At 37.8% G+C, this 14,133-nt stretch overlaps 1 protein-coding gene and 1 pseudogene across 6 annotated transcripts in view; both read left to right on the forward strand.

Moving 5' to 3' along the window:
• RPGR (retinitis pigmentosa GTPase regulator) overlaps positions 1–14,133 on the forward strand; it is an 88,899-nt gene that overhangs the window by 33,948 nt on the left and 40,818 nt on the right. For all 6 annotated transcript variants that reach the window (XM_043991842.1, XM_043991845.1, XM_043991846.1 and 3 more), the window contains 3 exons: positions 412–594; positions 2,062–2,236; positions 12,579–12,682. In XM_043991842.1, coding sequence (XP_043847777.1) covers positions 412–594; positions 2,062–2,236; positions 12,579–12,682 — 462 coding nt within the window. The remainder of the gene's footprint in view (positions 1–411; positions 595–2,061; positions 2,237–12,578; positions 12,683–14,133) is intronic.
• On the forward strand, positions 4,477–5,043 carry LOC122746323 (annotated as a pseudogene).

Consider the following 14,133-nt stretch of genomic DNA (forward strand, 5'->3'; position numbering starts at 1 on the left):
CTCAATATGAAGTGTTTGCTTAAGGACTGGAAACCTAATTGCCAAAAGAGATGGTTATTTCTTCCTGTGTTATTTTTTTCCCCTTGATTCTTCTTCTGCCAGTATTTAAGAAATTAGTTTTCCACATTTTCTCAGTTGAAATTACTGTGAAACTATTTAATTTTTTTTATTTCCTTCTTAAGAGAAGTATTATTTGCCAAGTAGTTTGCCAGTTTTGTTTTCTATGATATATTTATATTGGTCAAAATAAAATAATGGGGTTAGTACTGTCCTTTGCTTTAAATTACAGTGATTAAAGTATTTTTTGTCAAAAGAGGTTCTCATTAAGTAACATTTTAGCTTAAAGCTACTTTTAAATTCATTTCCATTTAAAGATAGCATAAGCTAATTTAGTTTGTATTTTTGCTCTAGGTTGCTTGTGGTGGATGCCACATGCTAGTTTTTGCTACTCCAAGGCTCAACAAATCTGAAGAAATTACGGAAGAAAAAGTAAACGATAGTGGCTTGACTGTAGTTTCTTCTCTTGGTGATGATCAGCCTTCAGGAAACACCTTGCAGAGAACATTATCTGCAAGGTCACGAAGAAGAGAAAGGGTAGCTATTGCATCTAACATTTCTGATGGCTACTTAGTAATGTAAAGAAAGCTTAAGAAAAATACTCTTAAAAGATCATTAAAATATTATTAGAACTCTCAATTTAAGCTTGTTGGCTTAGAAGCAGACTAAATATTTAAAACTTTAAAAACTAATTTTTGACAACATAAATCACATTCTAAGATTTACTATACATTATTAGTGATATAATTATGATGTAAAAACATACATAAAAGCCCAGCCTTATTGCCCTGGGAGTAAAAAACTCACATTCATAAATATAAGCTTATGTTGAATATTCTTTTACTTTTAATAATGCTTTACATGTGATTTACTTTTTTGGTTCTGTTTCATAAGCAAGATACTATTTTTATGTGAGGTATTTTTTGGTAGAAGAAAACTTATTTTTTTCCCCAATGCAGGCAGCTAAGATGGCACAGTGGATTAGAGCACTAGCCTAGAGTCAGGAAGACCTGAGTTCTAATTCTGCAGTAGACACTTACCAGTTGTGTGACTCTGGGCCAGTCACTTAACCTCTGTCTGACTCAATTTTCTCAACTGTAAAATGGGACTAATAACATCATCTATCTCCCAGGGTGGTTGTAAGGATCAAATTAAATACTCTGTATAAAGTGCTTAGCACAGTGTCTCACGCATAGTAAGTGCTATATAAATGCTTGTTCTTTTCCCTTCCCTTTCCAGAACAAGTCAGCCCTGACTCTGCAACTTCTAGATTTCCAAATTGTCTGGGGCCCTGAAAGGTTCAGTGACTTGCCCAACATTACAAAGCCAGAATGTGTCACTCAGGACTAGTGACCCTGGACAAGTCACTTAACCCTCATTGCCCCCCCCCCCAAAAAAAAAGGAGGCTGAAAAGTGTGTGTTGGGGCGGGGTTGGATAATTAAGGGCTGTGTAATTAAGGAGTGCAGCTTGGAGAAGAATGATGCTCTGTATGTTCTTTTGCGATTAAAAATGTTATATTTGGTTTTTCTCCAAGAAAAAAAAAATAGTGTGGAAAGTTGGAAATTACTTTTTTGTGGAAGTGAAAAACCTGCATTCTGCCATTTTGACATTTTAGATGTATTAAGATTGAAAAGAGCACTGAAGGAATTTTTTTTTCCTTCATTCCCAGGGACCTTTGTTATCTTTTTTTGTTGTCGTTTTTTTTTTGTTTTTTTTGCGGGGCAGTGGGGGTTAAGTGACTTGCCCAAGGTCACACAGCTAGTAAGTGTCAAGTGTCTGAGGCCGCATTTGAACTCAGGAACTCCTGAATCCAGGGCCGGTGCTTTATCCACTGTGCCACCTAGCCGCCCCCTCCCAGGGACCTTTGGAACTGTGAACATTATGGAATAGTGGCAACTTTTGTCTTTCATATTTTTCAGCAAATGCAGTAAACTAATATCAAATATGGAACTCAGTGCTTGATCAATCTCATTAACAGTCTTGTTTTAACTCTTATTTCAAAGGAAAATTCACCAGAACAGCACGGTCGAATGATAAGAACTCTACCCCCATTGGACGTTCCTTTCAAACCACCAGTACATGCCTCTGGCAGTACAGTCTCTCTCAGGTTCCCTATAAATAATCATCCTGATGCAAATACAAGTAATGAAATTGAAAACCTACAATTGTCTGAAGCAGGTAATATTATGTTTTCACATGAAAAAATTGTTATTTCCCTTAAAACTCTTCGTATCCTATTTTAATTTGCAAAATGATTTAATTGTTTATTTCCTAACCCATCATAGCCTCAACAACCAGAAAGAGCCACCAAGAGCCACAGTAGTACCAGTTAACTTGGATGTAATATTCTTAAGATGTTATTCTTCATCATTAACTGCCATAGACCTACTGCAAATAATTTAATTTAAAGACTTGTGGAAGTATATCATGCATATCTAACACTGGGGCCTAGATACTAGGTAAGGAACCAGGCATGGGAAAGTTGAGAATTTACTTGACGGACCAGGTAGCTATTGATGGTTAGGGCAAGTAACAAGTCTGTAATCTGGAGAGACAATCTGGGATCAGGATCAGGAACCCAGGAAGGAAATGATGCAACAGATGTAGGGCATCAGCTCCAAGATCTTGTTACAGACCTAGTTCCCCATCTGAAAGTTAGAGCTTTTAATATAGTTCTCTTGAAGTATGAATCAGTCCCAAAGTAGTTTATCCTTCAGTTGGAGGAGGAGGAGGATGATAAGAAGCATTTATGTGGCACTTGTATGCCAGGTACTGTGATAAGCACTTTACAAATATATCATTTTATCCTCACTACAATTCTGGGAGGTAGGTACTATTTTATAGATGATAAAACTGAAGCAGACGTTAAGTGACTTGTACAAGGTCATACAGTTAATAAATGCCTGAGGTGGATTTGAACTCAGGTCTTTCTGAGTGAAGACCAGGTACTCTATCCACTGCAACACCTAGCTATCTAATAGCATATAATTGGTAACATCTGACTAAAGTAAAAGGTATAGGGGGAAACAGCAGATTCTGGTAGCCAAATAAACCCTGTAATTTTATGGTATGGAATTCCTGGTGCAGAAATTCCTTCCATTTGTGCACATTGACAACTAATTTAACTTTTCATTTTAGGGATTTGTCTGGGGACCTAGAGATTCACCCATGATCACATGGCTAGTAAATGTTGAAAGTAGGACTTAAATCTACGTCTTCCTTAGTTTATTCTAAGGCCAACCCTTAGTATACCTCTCAGTATTTATTTAAAACATAATTGTAAATAAAATATGAAAGGAGAAGCTTACGGTTTTCAAGTGTAGCTGTAAGGTTCTGTATAATGTTGTTGCTGCTTTGATAATTCTAAAGCACAAGTCTGACCATATTATTCCCATGTTCAAGAAGTTCCAGTGGTTCCCAGTTGCTTCTATGATAAAATACAAATTCCTCTCAGGCAGTTCTTGCTTTATATGAGTGGACCATTCTGCAGACCTCTACATAAAGTGATTTTTACTTCATGTGAATTTGCCCCTATCCATCTACTTCACTTAATCTATATGACAAAGGCATACACAAAGTAATCCCTTTTATGTATCATAAAATGTACTGAAGTGCAGACATATTACTGTACCAGGATAATAAAACAGAATTGTGAAATGAAAGGTAAAGTATTGATATGCTTAGTACGATGCAATAGAATTAACATAGGAGTGCCCCTTCCCCACCCACTGCATTTTAGGCCATGCAACTTTTTTATAAAGCTGTAGAGAAATGTTTGGACAGCAGCTCTCTTTTTTTCCTTATCTAGCTGATGAAATAGCAAGCAATGTTATCCTCAACTGATCTTTAAACTTTTCAAAATCTTGAAGTGTTTGGATCCATCTTTTCTATATGAGAAAAAATTCATTTACATGATGAAATACTTCTGCTGGCTATTTCGTTGTGAACCTTTTTGGTTCAACCTCAAGTTCTAAAACTTCTCTTTCCTCCATGATCTTAACTGCTAGCAGCTCAGTCAGATCCTCCTTCAACAGTTCTTCTCCATGAGATTCATTCACCTCCAGTGTCATTTTCATCCACTTCCAGTTTCAATTCCTGTGCTAATTTTACAGTCTTGTTACTTACTTCTTCAAATTTCATCTTTGTCAAATCCATGAAAATCAGGAACAAACTGTGGGCATACTTCTTCCCAACTCTCTTCATATATGTTTCTGTTGCATCTTCCCATGCCTTAGCAATATTGAAAATTGCATGGTAAATATTATAGGACTTCCAGAGATCTCTCTATGTCAAGTCCTTATCTGCATCCAAAGCTGCAATTACCTGGGGAAATGTGGTGTGTAAATAACACACCTCGAAATTCACAATTACTTAAGGCCTTGGATCAGAAGCTCTGTTCTCTCTTCTGGTTTTCCACCATGGTGCAAGATCAAGGTGAAAAAGAAAACCCCATGCGGGAACTGCGCATCTGAAGTTCTGCCTCAACATCTGTGTTGAGGAGAGTGGGGATCGCCTGACCCGGGCTGCTAACGTGTTGGAGCAGCTCACCGTGTTCTCCAAAGCTCACTATACTGTCAGATCTTTTGGAATCAGGAGAAACAAGAAGATCGCAGTTCACTGTATAGTGCGTGGAGCCAAAACTGAAGAGATTCTGGAGAAGGGGCTAAAGGTGTGAGAATATGACTTAAGGAAAAATAACTTCTCAGACACAGGCAACTTTGGCTTTGGGATCCAAGAGCATATCAGCCTGGGGATTAAATACGACGCAAGCATTGGCATCTATGGCTTGAACTTCTATGTGGTGCTGGGCAGGCCCGGCTTCAGCATTGCAGACAAAAAGCGGAGGGCAGGCTGCATCGGGGCCAAACACAGAATTGGCAAAGAGGAAGCCATGCGCTGGTTCCAGCAGAAGTACGATGGCATTATCCTTCCTGGCAAATAAAGTCCTGTTTTCTATAAAAGATCAATAAAATGATCCCTGAAGTATAAAAAAGAAAGAAAGAAAGAAATTCACAATTATTCCCTGATCCATAGGTTGTAATAATGAGGTAGTTTTTGGAGGAAGGTAGATCACTTTTACATTTTCATTAAAATCATCCAGATGGGGAGGGTGACCTGGGACATCATCCAAAATAGGTAAAATCTTGAAAGGAATGCTATTATTACAAAATTTCTCAACCTAGGCAGTGAAGTAGTGCATAAACCACTGTTCTAAGATCATAAGGGTTATCTATGCCTTAGGGTTAGTGAAATAATGCACATATTATATTGCTTTGTTGATTCCTTTCATTGTTCTGGGATTTTCTGAGTTGGGCCCAAGAACAGATTTTAATTTCCAAGTCCCAGATGCATTCCCTCCAAGCAGAAGAACAATTATTTTTCAAAGCTTTTTTCCCCTGCATAGTCTTTCCTCCAACAAAAGCTAGGTTTCAAATGGCGTTCTTTGATAAAATAGGCTGGTTTCATCTACACTAAAGATTTGCTCTGACAAGTAAGGACCTTCCTCTATTATTTATTTATTTATTTATTCATTCATTCATTCATTTATTTATTGCGGGGCAGTGGGGTTTAAATGACTTGCCCAGGGTCACACAGGTAGTAAGTATCAAGTGTCTGAGGCTGGATCTGAACTCAGGTCCTCCTGAATCCAGGGCCAGTGCTTTATCCACTGTGCCACAGAGCTGCCCCATCTCTATTATTATTATTATTATTATTTTTGTGAGGCAGTTGGGATTAAGTGACTTGCCCAGGGTCACACAGCTAGTAAGTGTCAAGTGTCTGAGGCTGGATCTGAACTCAGGTCCTCCTGAATCCAGGGCTGGTGCTCTATCCACTGCGCCACCTAGCTGCCCCTCCTCTATTATTTTTGACAGGAACTTTGGGAACTTCTTTGCCATTTTAATATCTGTACTAGCAGCTAATAGACTTATGCTTACAAGATGATTCACTCTTTCCCCTCAAGAGCATATTTGCTGCCAGCCATGGTGAAATATAAGGATCACTGTTGAACACAGGGAGAGGCACAGTATTACTCACTGCAGACATGCAGGAAATGACTTAGACATGCTTTTCTGCTTCCCACCAGCATTTACGTTGCCCACATCATACAGTGTCTTACTATATGTAAAGAATTTTCATAATTTTTTTGGAATGTGAATTTCAGAATTCTTTACATAAAGTCAGATTTGCATAATGTGAATTTACATAAAGTGAGAACTGTCTGTTTTGGGCATGAAAGTGTTTCATGATCTAGCTCCAACCTAGCTTTCTAGGATTTTTTTGTCTTACATCAGTTTCCCACATGTACTCATGTTCCTACCAAATTGAACTGCTTGTACCGTGTGAGTGCTGTTTTATCTTCTATCCCCTATCCTTTTTTCATCATCTAAAGACCTTGCCTTTTTTTTTTTCTTTTCTTTCTTTTTTTTTTTTGGTGAGGTAATTGGGGTTAAGTGACTTGTCCAGGGTCACACAGCTAGTAAGTGTCAAGTGTCTGAGGCTGGATTTGAACTCAGGTCCTCCTGACTCCAGGGCCAGTGCTCTTATCCACTGTGCCACCTAGCTGCCCCAGACCTTGCCTTTTAACTGAAAAAAAAAAACGGAGCTGCTTCTTCTCCCATTCTGTTCATCTCAAAACTTTTTGACATAATTTCCTATTCTTTTCTCCTTTCTCTCTGTTTTTGACAAAGAGAGAATCCTTCTGGCTAAGGCCCTTTACTTGTACATTTGATATCCCATCCCCTCCTTCTCCAACATCTCATCCTCAGTCATTCCCCATTCCTCAACTTCAACTTTTCCCTATCAGCTGGTTCCTTCCCCTTTGCCTTTAAACAGGGCCAAGTCTCCCCAGTCCTTAAAAATTCTCTAGACCACTATCTTCTTAGACTATCAACATACATTGCTCCTTCCGTCCTTAGGAAAACTCCTTGAAAAGCTTTCAAAGCCTGCTGCTTCCACTTCATTTCCTCACATTCCTTAACCCTTTGAAATCTCATTTTTTACCTCATCAGTCAACTGAAACTGCTGTCTTCAAAGTTACTGATATTCTTTTGTTCATTGCCTCATAAAACAGTCTTTTCTCAGCTCCCAGCCTTTCCAATCCACCTGCAGCATTTGACACTGTTAACACCCTTTCCTCTTGGATATTCTTTCTTCTTAGCTTTTTTTATGACATTTTCTCCTTGTTCCCCTTCTATTTAACTCTTCCTGATTGGGCTCTTTTGCTGACTCATTATGCATATCAAATCCCCTGACTCTGGGTGTTTCCTAAGGCTTAGTCCTAGATTCTTTTCTCTTGATATGTTTTTAGTGACCTCATCAACTCTCAATGAGTAAATATCATCTTGATGCAGATGACACCTCAATCTCTATATATCCACCTTCAGTCTCTCCCCTGAATGTCCAGTCCTGTATCACCATTTGCCTAAAGGACATTGCAAAACATATGTCCTGGAGCATCTTAAACTCAGCATGTCCAAACTGAACTTTTTTCCCAGGTGACAATTTCCCTTCTTTTCCTAGCGGTTTCTATTTTCTTCCTGCAAAAGCTCTTCAATTTAGTATAACTGAAAGTGTTTATTCTATCTTTTGTGATCTCTTATATTCTTTGTTTGGTTAAAAAAAACTTCCCTTAGTTATTGTCTTCTATTTGAATTTTTTTTTAATTTTGAATTTAACAGACATCAAATATAGTAAGCATATTTACATATGTTGTAGAACAGGAGGAGGGGATTTCAAGTGAAATTGTGATTTTTCTATTCTGTGGAGCCTGCTTTCCTCTTCCATTTTCCTCTAATTTTTTGCCTTTGATTCTTGTGACTTCAACTTTAGTTATTGCCTGGAGCGATTTTTTTGAAGTTTTTTGGTTGGAGAGATTTGTTGAAGAAAACTACTCTGACTTCTTGCCAATCATATAGCCTCCTTCTTCTGGTTCTCTTCTGATTCTACTCCCTGTTCTTTAAGAACTTCACCTTTTTTCTCCCCCAATTCCTCGTCTTTCTTCTGACCAGGAGGGCTTTCCACTAAATTTAGATCCCCCATAGCTCTTCCCTTGCATATCTGGTCTCTTTCTGCACACACTGCTTTAGTTATCTTGGCCACTCTCATGTCATTCACTACTTCCTTGGTAATCCTTTAAAACTCTGTATAGATAACTCCCATGATATTTCCCTGTAACTGCCCTTTCCGCTGAGACCCAGCTACATATTTCCAATTGCTTGCTGAATATCTCAGTGTTAGTGTCTCGCGAACAAAACCTAAAAGTTCATCTTCATAGGATCTGTTAAACTATTACTGATAAGTTTTATTTCATAGTGTCTGGTTTGTGGTTACTGTGACACTTCTTATGATGTATATGAAAATGTATATGTTTCCTATAAGATTTTACCTGCAACTATTAACCTCTCCTTCGAGAAATGCAAATGAACTTGCATTACTTACATAATCCAGATATTTACACATACTTATATAAATAATTGAGGCTATATATTTATTAGAATTTTTTTCATCATCCTCTGAGGAATGTTGAGTTAGCATTCCTATGTAGAATCTTTGAGAAATGTTAGAAGCACCTTCATAATAAGGTCTTTTTTGTTTGTTTGTTTGTTTTTGGTTTTGCAGGGCAGTGGGGGCTAAGTGACTTGCCCAGGTTCACACAGCTAGTAAGTGTCAAGTGTCTAAGGCCAGATTTGAACTCAGGTCCTCCTGAATCCAGGGCTGGTGCTTTATCCACTGAGCCACTTAGCTGCCCTAACTTATGTCCCCATTAATTGTTTACTATTCTGTACAAATATGTAGTTTTAATTTCTTCTCATTTCAGTTAGTTATCACACTAAGACTAATTGAGAAAGTCTCTGTCTCCCCAGTTAAAACTTCATAAATAAGTGCTCACTTGCCCAAATAGCCCAGTAGCTCCTGGGATCATAGTTAAGAGGATCCTCTACAACCATTTTCTTTGTAGACTTCAAGGAGATTAGGGTGGTGGATGAAAGTAGAGAAGAAACATTCTTACCTTCCTTAGCTAATTGGAGCACTCCCAAGATTCTGAAGTATAGATCTGGAAGAGGGAGATAGCAGATATCACCAATCACCATGCTGGGAATCTCTCCCATCCCCACCCTTAATCCCTGCCAAAAAAAAGGAGGGAACATTTTTAAGACACATGAGAAATGGGACCTTGCCTGTACCAAACAGAAAAGCTAGGAAGCTGCCTTTTGGGCTGCCATGCCACCATCCTAATCTGTCTGCAGTTTTGGAGAATGGCAGCACTCAACTCATCTCTACCCACTCCAGATACCTTGGTTGTCGATATAGAACATCCTTTAATGAATCTCATTAGGACATTTAAGACTTATATGTGAATGTCCTAGTGCTGATACTCAGCTAGCACATCATCATTCTTTTGGGTGGGCTTTTGTCATCTCATGCAGGAACTGAAGTAGGTAGGAAAAACTAATCAAGTCTCTTCATTTTAAAACTGGAACTCAGAAAGACAGGCTCTCGTTCAAACTGCTGTGGTGAGTGGATCTACTGTCATTGTTTCATCGTCCCAAATGATTCATTTTCCCCTGCAAATTTGCCCTTTCTGTCTTCCCTCTGTCTACTGACAGTATGGTCATATTCCCCAGTTTTATAGGTTTACACCCTCAAATTCTTTCCTTCTGTCTACCTTCTACTTTCAGGCAACTGCCAAGTCATATCCATTCTACCTCTGTAATAACTGGTCTTTCCTCTCCACTTTTACTGCTACTACTCTGCTCATTGTCATAGCCTCTTAACTAGTTTCCTGACATGCAGTCCACATGTCTGGCAAAGTAATATTCCTACTGTATAAGAAATGAACATACGTTCTAATGTGCATATCACTCTCCATTCAAAAAGTTTCAGTGATTTTGCATTGTAAACTCATCCTGTCATTTAGAATCCTTCACACTCCAGCTGCAGTCTTCCTTCAGCCTTATATTAGAATTCTCTAGTTCACATACGTTCTAGTGAAACTGGAATCCTTGCTATTCCCTAATCTCTTCCAGCCTTCTTCCACCTCAGTGCATTTGTAAACAGTGTGTCCTTCATGCCTGGTATCAACTCTCCTTACATTTCTCTCTTTTGAAATTCTTCCTAACTTCAAAGCCTATTTCAGATGCTACTTCTTGCATGAAACCTCCCATGACCCTGTTAAAGACAAGTATACCCTCTATCCTCAAATCTTTCTTGCTGCTATAACTTCTTTGCTATGTATACATTTGTATTACAGCATTTGTGTGTATGTATTCTCCACTCCATTATACTCACTCCAATGAATCTCTGATCTATTCAATTTGGATGATCCCTCCAGCAGTGAAGATTACATTTGTGCCTGCCCATCCCATGTGACTTTCATCCATGCCTTTCCATAAGTTCATTAAACTTGCTGAAGGCTTTCCTCATCTTATCCTACATTTCAAGGGTAGCTTTACCTGTTATCCCTTACCCCCACCTCTTCTCTTCCTACCACACATTTCAATGACACTTTTTACTCCTGTTTTTCATTGAGTCCTTTGTTATATTTTGCAGCCTGCTCACTCCCACCAAGTGCCTCTTCATCTCCTTTTGTGTTAATAGACTTTCAGTTCTTCAGGGCTGGTGGTATTCTGTACCTTACTGCCATACAACATTGTTGGTAGAATATTGTGAAAAAGATAAGATTTTTTTCTGACAAAAGTTTGGAATCATAAAAATAGCTTTGTAATTTCTCCAAGTTAGTCTAGGCCACACTCTCCTGATTTATTCTGGGTCTAAGTCATTGTGAATTTATACTCTCTGTCTGAGATATGTGTGCCAGGTAGTCCATTCATCTCTATGTCATAATCTGGGCAATAGATGGTTTTATCCATTTGTTTTTTCCTATATGGATGGTCAAGCCAAACTTTTGAGTAGTTACAAATTTTTTTCAAGAAACTTTGCAGCATTCTGGAGCTTAACAAAAGTACAATGTTGTCCACTGATGAAAGCATATGGAGCATCTCACTATTCATAGAGCATTCCTCTTGAAGTCGGATGCTACACTGGATCTTCTTCATCACAGTGCTGTGAAATCCTTTGGCAAGCATATAGCTTCCTCTGTTTTATGCCTTGTTTCATACTTATGACCAGAGAGTGAGTCATCATACAGGGTTATTTTGATTATCAATATCTTTCAAAGGATCTTGAATGATTTTGATGCATGAATGAGAGAAACTTTGCTGGAAGAGCTTTAAAACAGCATTAGGCTCTACTGAATCAAATGTTTTTCCCATAATCAACAAACAACCCAATGGAATGTTCTGTCTTCCATATTTTTTAGTCAGTTACAAGATAGTAGTCAAGATAGAGTACTTCAAATATATTTCTTGTAAAAAACTGCATATTCCCTATTAACTCTCATTGAAGATACCCTTGATTGATGTATAAAAGATTTGTACAGGCAGTAGACAGACATATTAGTAGTTATTGATGTTCTCTATTAGTTTTTTTGGTATTAATAAGATTTGAGGTGTTTTTTTTTCCTGTATGTGTTTGATATCTTCCTCTCCTTTAATTGCCTTGTGAAATAATCCTTCAAAAATCTTAGAACTTCTCCCACCAGTCATAGTCTAATCCAGTACCAAACTTGGTCTAATCTGGTTGCTTTTCTGGCTTCTGTTCATTTTTTCATTCAGTTTCTAACCTCTTCATATGGACACAGGGTAAGGTGATATGAAAACATTATAAAATAGTTTTTGAGGATTTTTTTTCTTGTTTTTCTTCAATTTTCATCTTTAAATGCCCTTGAGATGACCTTTTTAAACTGGATCTTTTGGCAATCTTTAAAAAAACCTATTGCTATAGTAATAATTGCTGTCATTTGTGTTTTAAGTACAAATTACATAATCCACAACAACCCTATAAGATGCATACTGTAAATATTATAATCCTCAATTTGTATTAAAGTAACATTGACTAAGAGAATCTAAGTGATTTGCCCATGGTCACCAAGGTAGTAAGGATGTAGATGAAGATTCAAACTCGGGTCTTCCTGACTCTAAGTCTCATGCTCTTGCTCATTCTAGAGTTCAGGAAGTATTTCATTTTTCATTTTTATATCTATAGCATCTACACATAGTAAGCTTAATAAATGTTTGTTCAATTAAATTATAATATGCTCAATGTTTTTGTTTTTTGTTTTTTGTTTGTTTTGTGGGGCAATGAGGGTTAAGTGACTTTCCCAAGGTCACACAGCTAGTAAGTGTCAAATGTCTGAGGCCAGATTTGAACTCAGATCCTCCTGAATCCAGGGCCAGTGCTTTATCCACTGTGCCACCTAGCTGCCCCCTGTCCAATTAAATTGAAAATAGACTTGAAAAAATTTATCTTTGAGTGTGTTATGTTCAATTTGTTTAGCTTCTGTAGTAAAATTCCTTTTAAAAAGTCTAGTACACATTCTGAAAAATAAATCTAATTAAAGATGCATGTTTTCTTTTATATTATATTTGCAAATTTCATTTTTAATTGTTTTATTTTCAAGATGAACTAACTCAAGAGAAAGAAAAAAATAGTTCTTCAGCAGAAGAGTCAGAACCTGAAAATGAGCAGAGAAGCCTTGGAGATACTACTGATGTTCTAAATATGGTAAGAGTTCTATTTGTGCACGATAAGCATTGAAGTACACATGAAATTCAATTTAATTTCAACTAGTATTTATTGAGCACTTACTGTGCTTATAACTTCTTTTTTTGTTTTGTTTTTTGTTTTGTTTTTGTTGAGGCAATTGGGGTTAAGTGACTTGCCTAGGGCCACACAGCTAGTAAGTGTTAAGTGTCTGAGGCCGGATTTGAACTCAGGTCCTCCTGACTTCAAGGCCGGTGCTCTATCCACTGCACCACCTAGCTGCCCTATAACTTTTTTAGATGTTTTTTGTTTAGTGTCTTATTAGAAGTTGATCGTCCTTATTGATGAATAGAGTGTATGGCTTGAATTCAGGAAAGCTTGACTTTGAATCCTGCCTCAGACATATTAATGTGATCATGGACAAGAAATTTAACCTCTTCGCCTCAGTTTCCTTATCTTATTCTAGGGGCAGCTAGGTGGTTCAGTGTATAGAGCACCAGCCCTGGAGTCAGGAGTACCTGAGTTCAAATCTGGCCTCAGATACTTAACACTTACTAGCTGTGTGACCCTGGGCAAGTCACTTAACCCCAATTGCCTCATTAAAAAAAAAAAATAGCACTGCTGTTAACTGACCACTCACAGGATTGTTGTGAAGTTCAAATGAGATGTTAAATGCTTTGTAAACCTTAAAGTAATATATAAATACTAGCTATTTTGGACATCAGCATACCTAGAAGATATATTGGTGTTCCAAATTGGATTTAGAAGCTTAGCATTGTTTGCTAATATTGAAATAATTTTCACACATGTCCCTTAACAAAGTTTACAGAATGTCAACAATTTCTGGGTCTCAACTTTACCTGTAAGATAAGAGCACTGGATTTGATGACCTTTGGGTATCTGTTAGACAGCTTTGTTTGTTGTCTTGGGGATTTTTTTGGAATGAGCCTGTGATTTCATTGGTATAGGAAAAAGAGGAAACTCCCTCTACTAAAGTAGATCAGCTCCTATTCTGAAACTATGAGAATTACCTGGAGCAATGAGGGCTAGAGTGACTTGCTCAGAGTATGTGGCAGAGGTAGGACTTGACTGCCCAGGTCTTCCTGACTCCAGGACTGGTTCTTTTTTTTTTTTTTTTGGTGGGGCAATGAGGGTTAAGTGACTAGCCCAGGGTCACACAGCTAGTAAGTATCAAGTGTCTGAGGCCAGATTTGAACTCTGGTCCTTCTGAATCCAGGGCCTTGCTCCACCTAGCTTCCCCACCAGGACTGGTTTTTGAACCACAGTACTATATGTCCTCATCGATGAATAGTGTTATTAAATTGTAAACTGTGTGACAAGTAATATAATCTCCTGGACTGAGAACTGAGAAATCATTTTTATGGTCCTTTCTTTTCTTTTAACCCTCCAAGTCCCTTAAAGTTGAAAAAAAAATAGGATTAGCAAGAGATGAAGTCACATAAATAATTTGA

Source organism: Dromiciops gliroides, chromosome 3 (assembly GCF_019393635.1).
Source record: "Dromiciops gliroides isolate mDroGli1 chromosome 3, mDroGli1.pri, whole genome shotgun sequence".
In the NCBI taxonomy this organism is placed as follows: domain Eukaryota; kingdom Metazoa; phylum Chordata; class Mammalia; order Microbiotheria; family Microbiotheriidae; genus Dromiciops; species Dromiciops gliroides.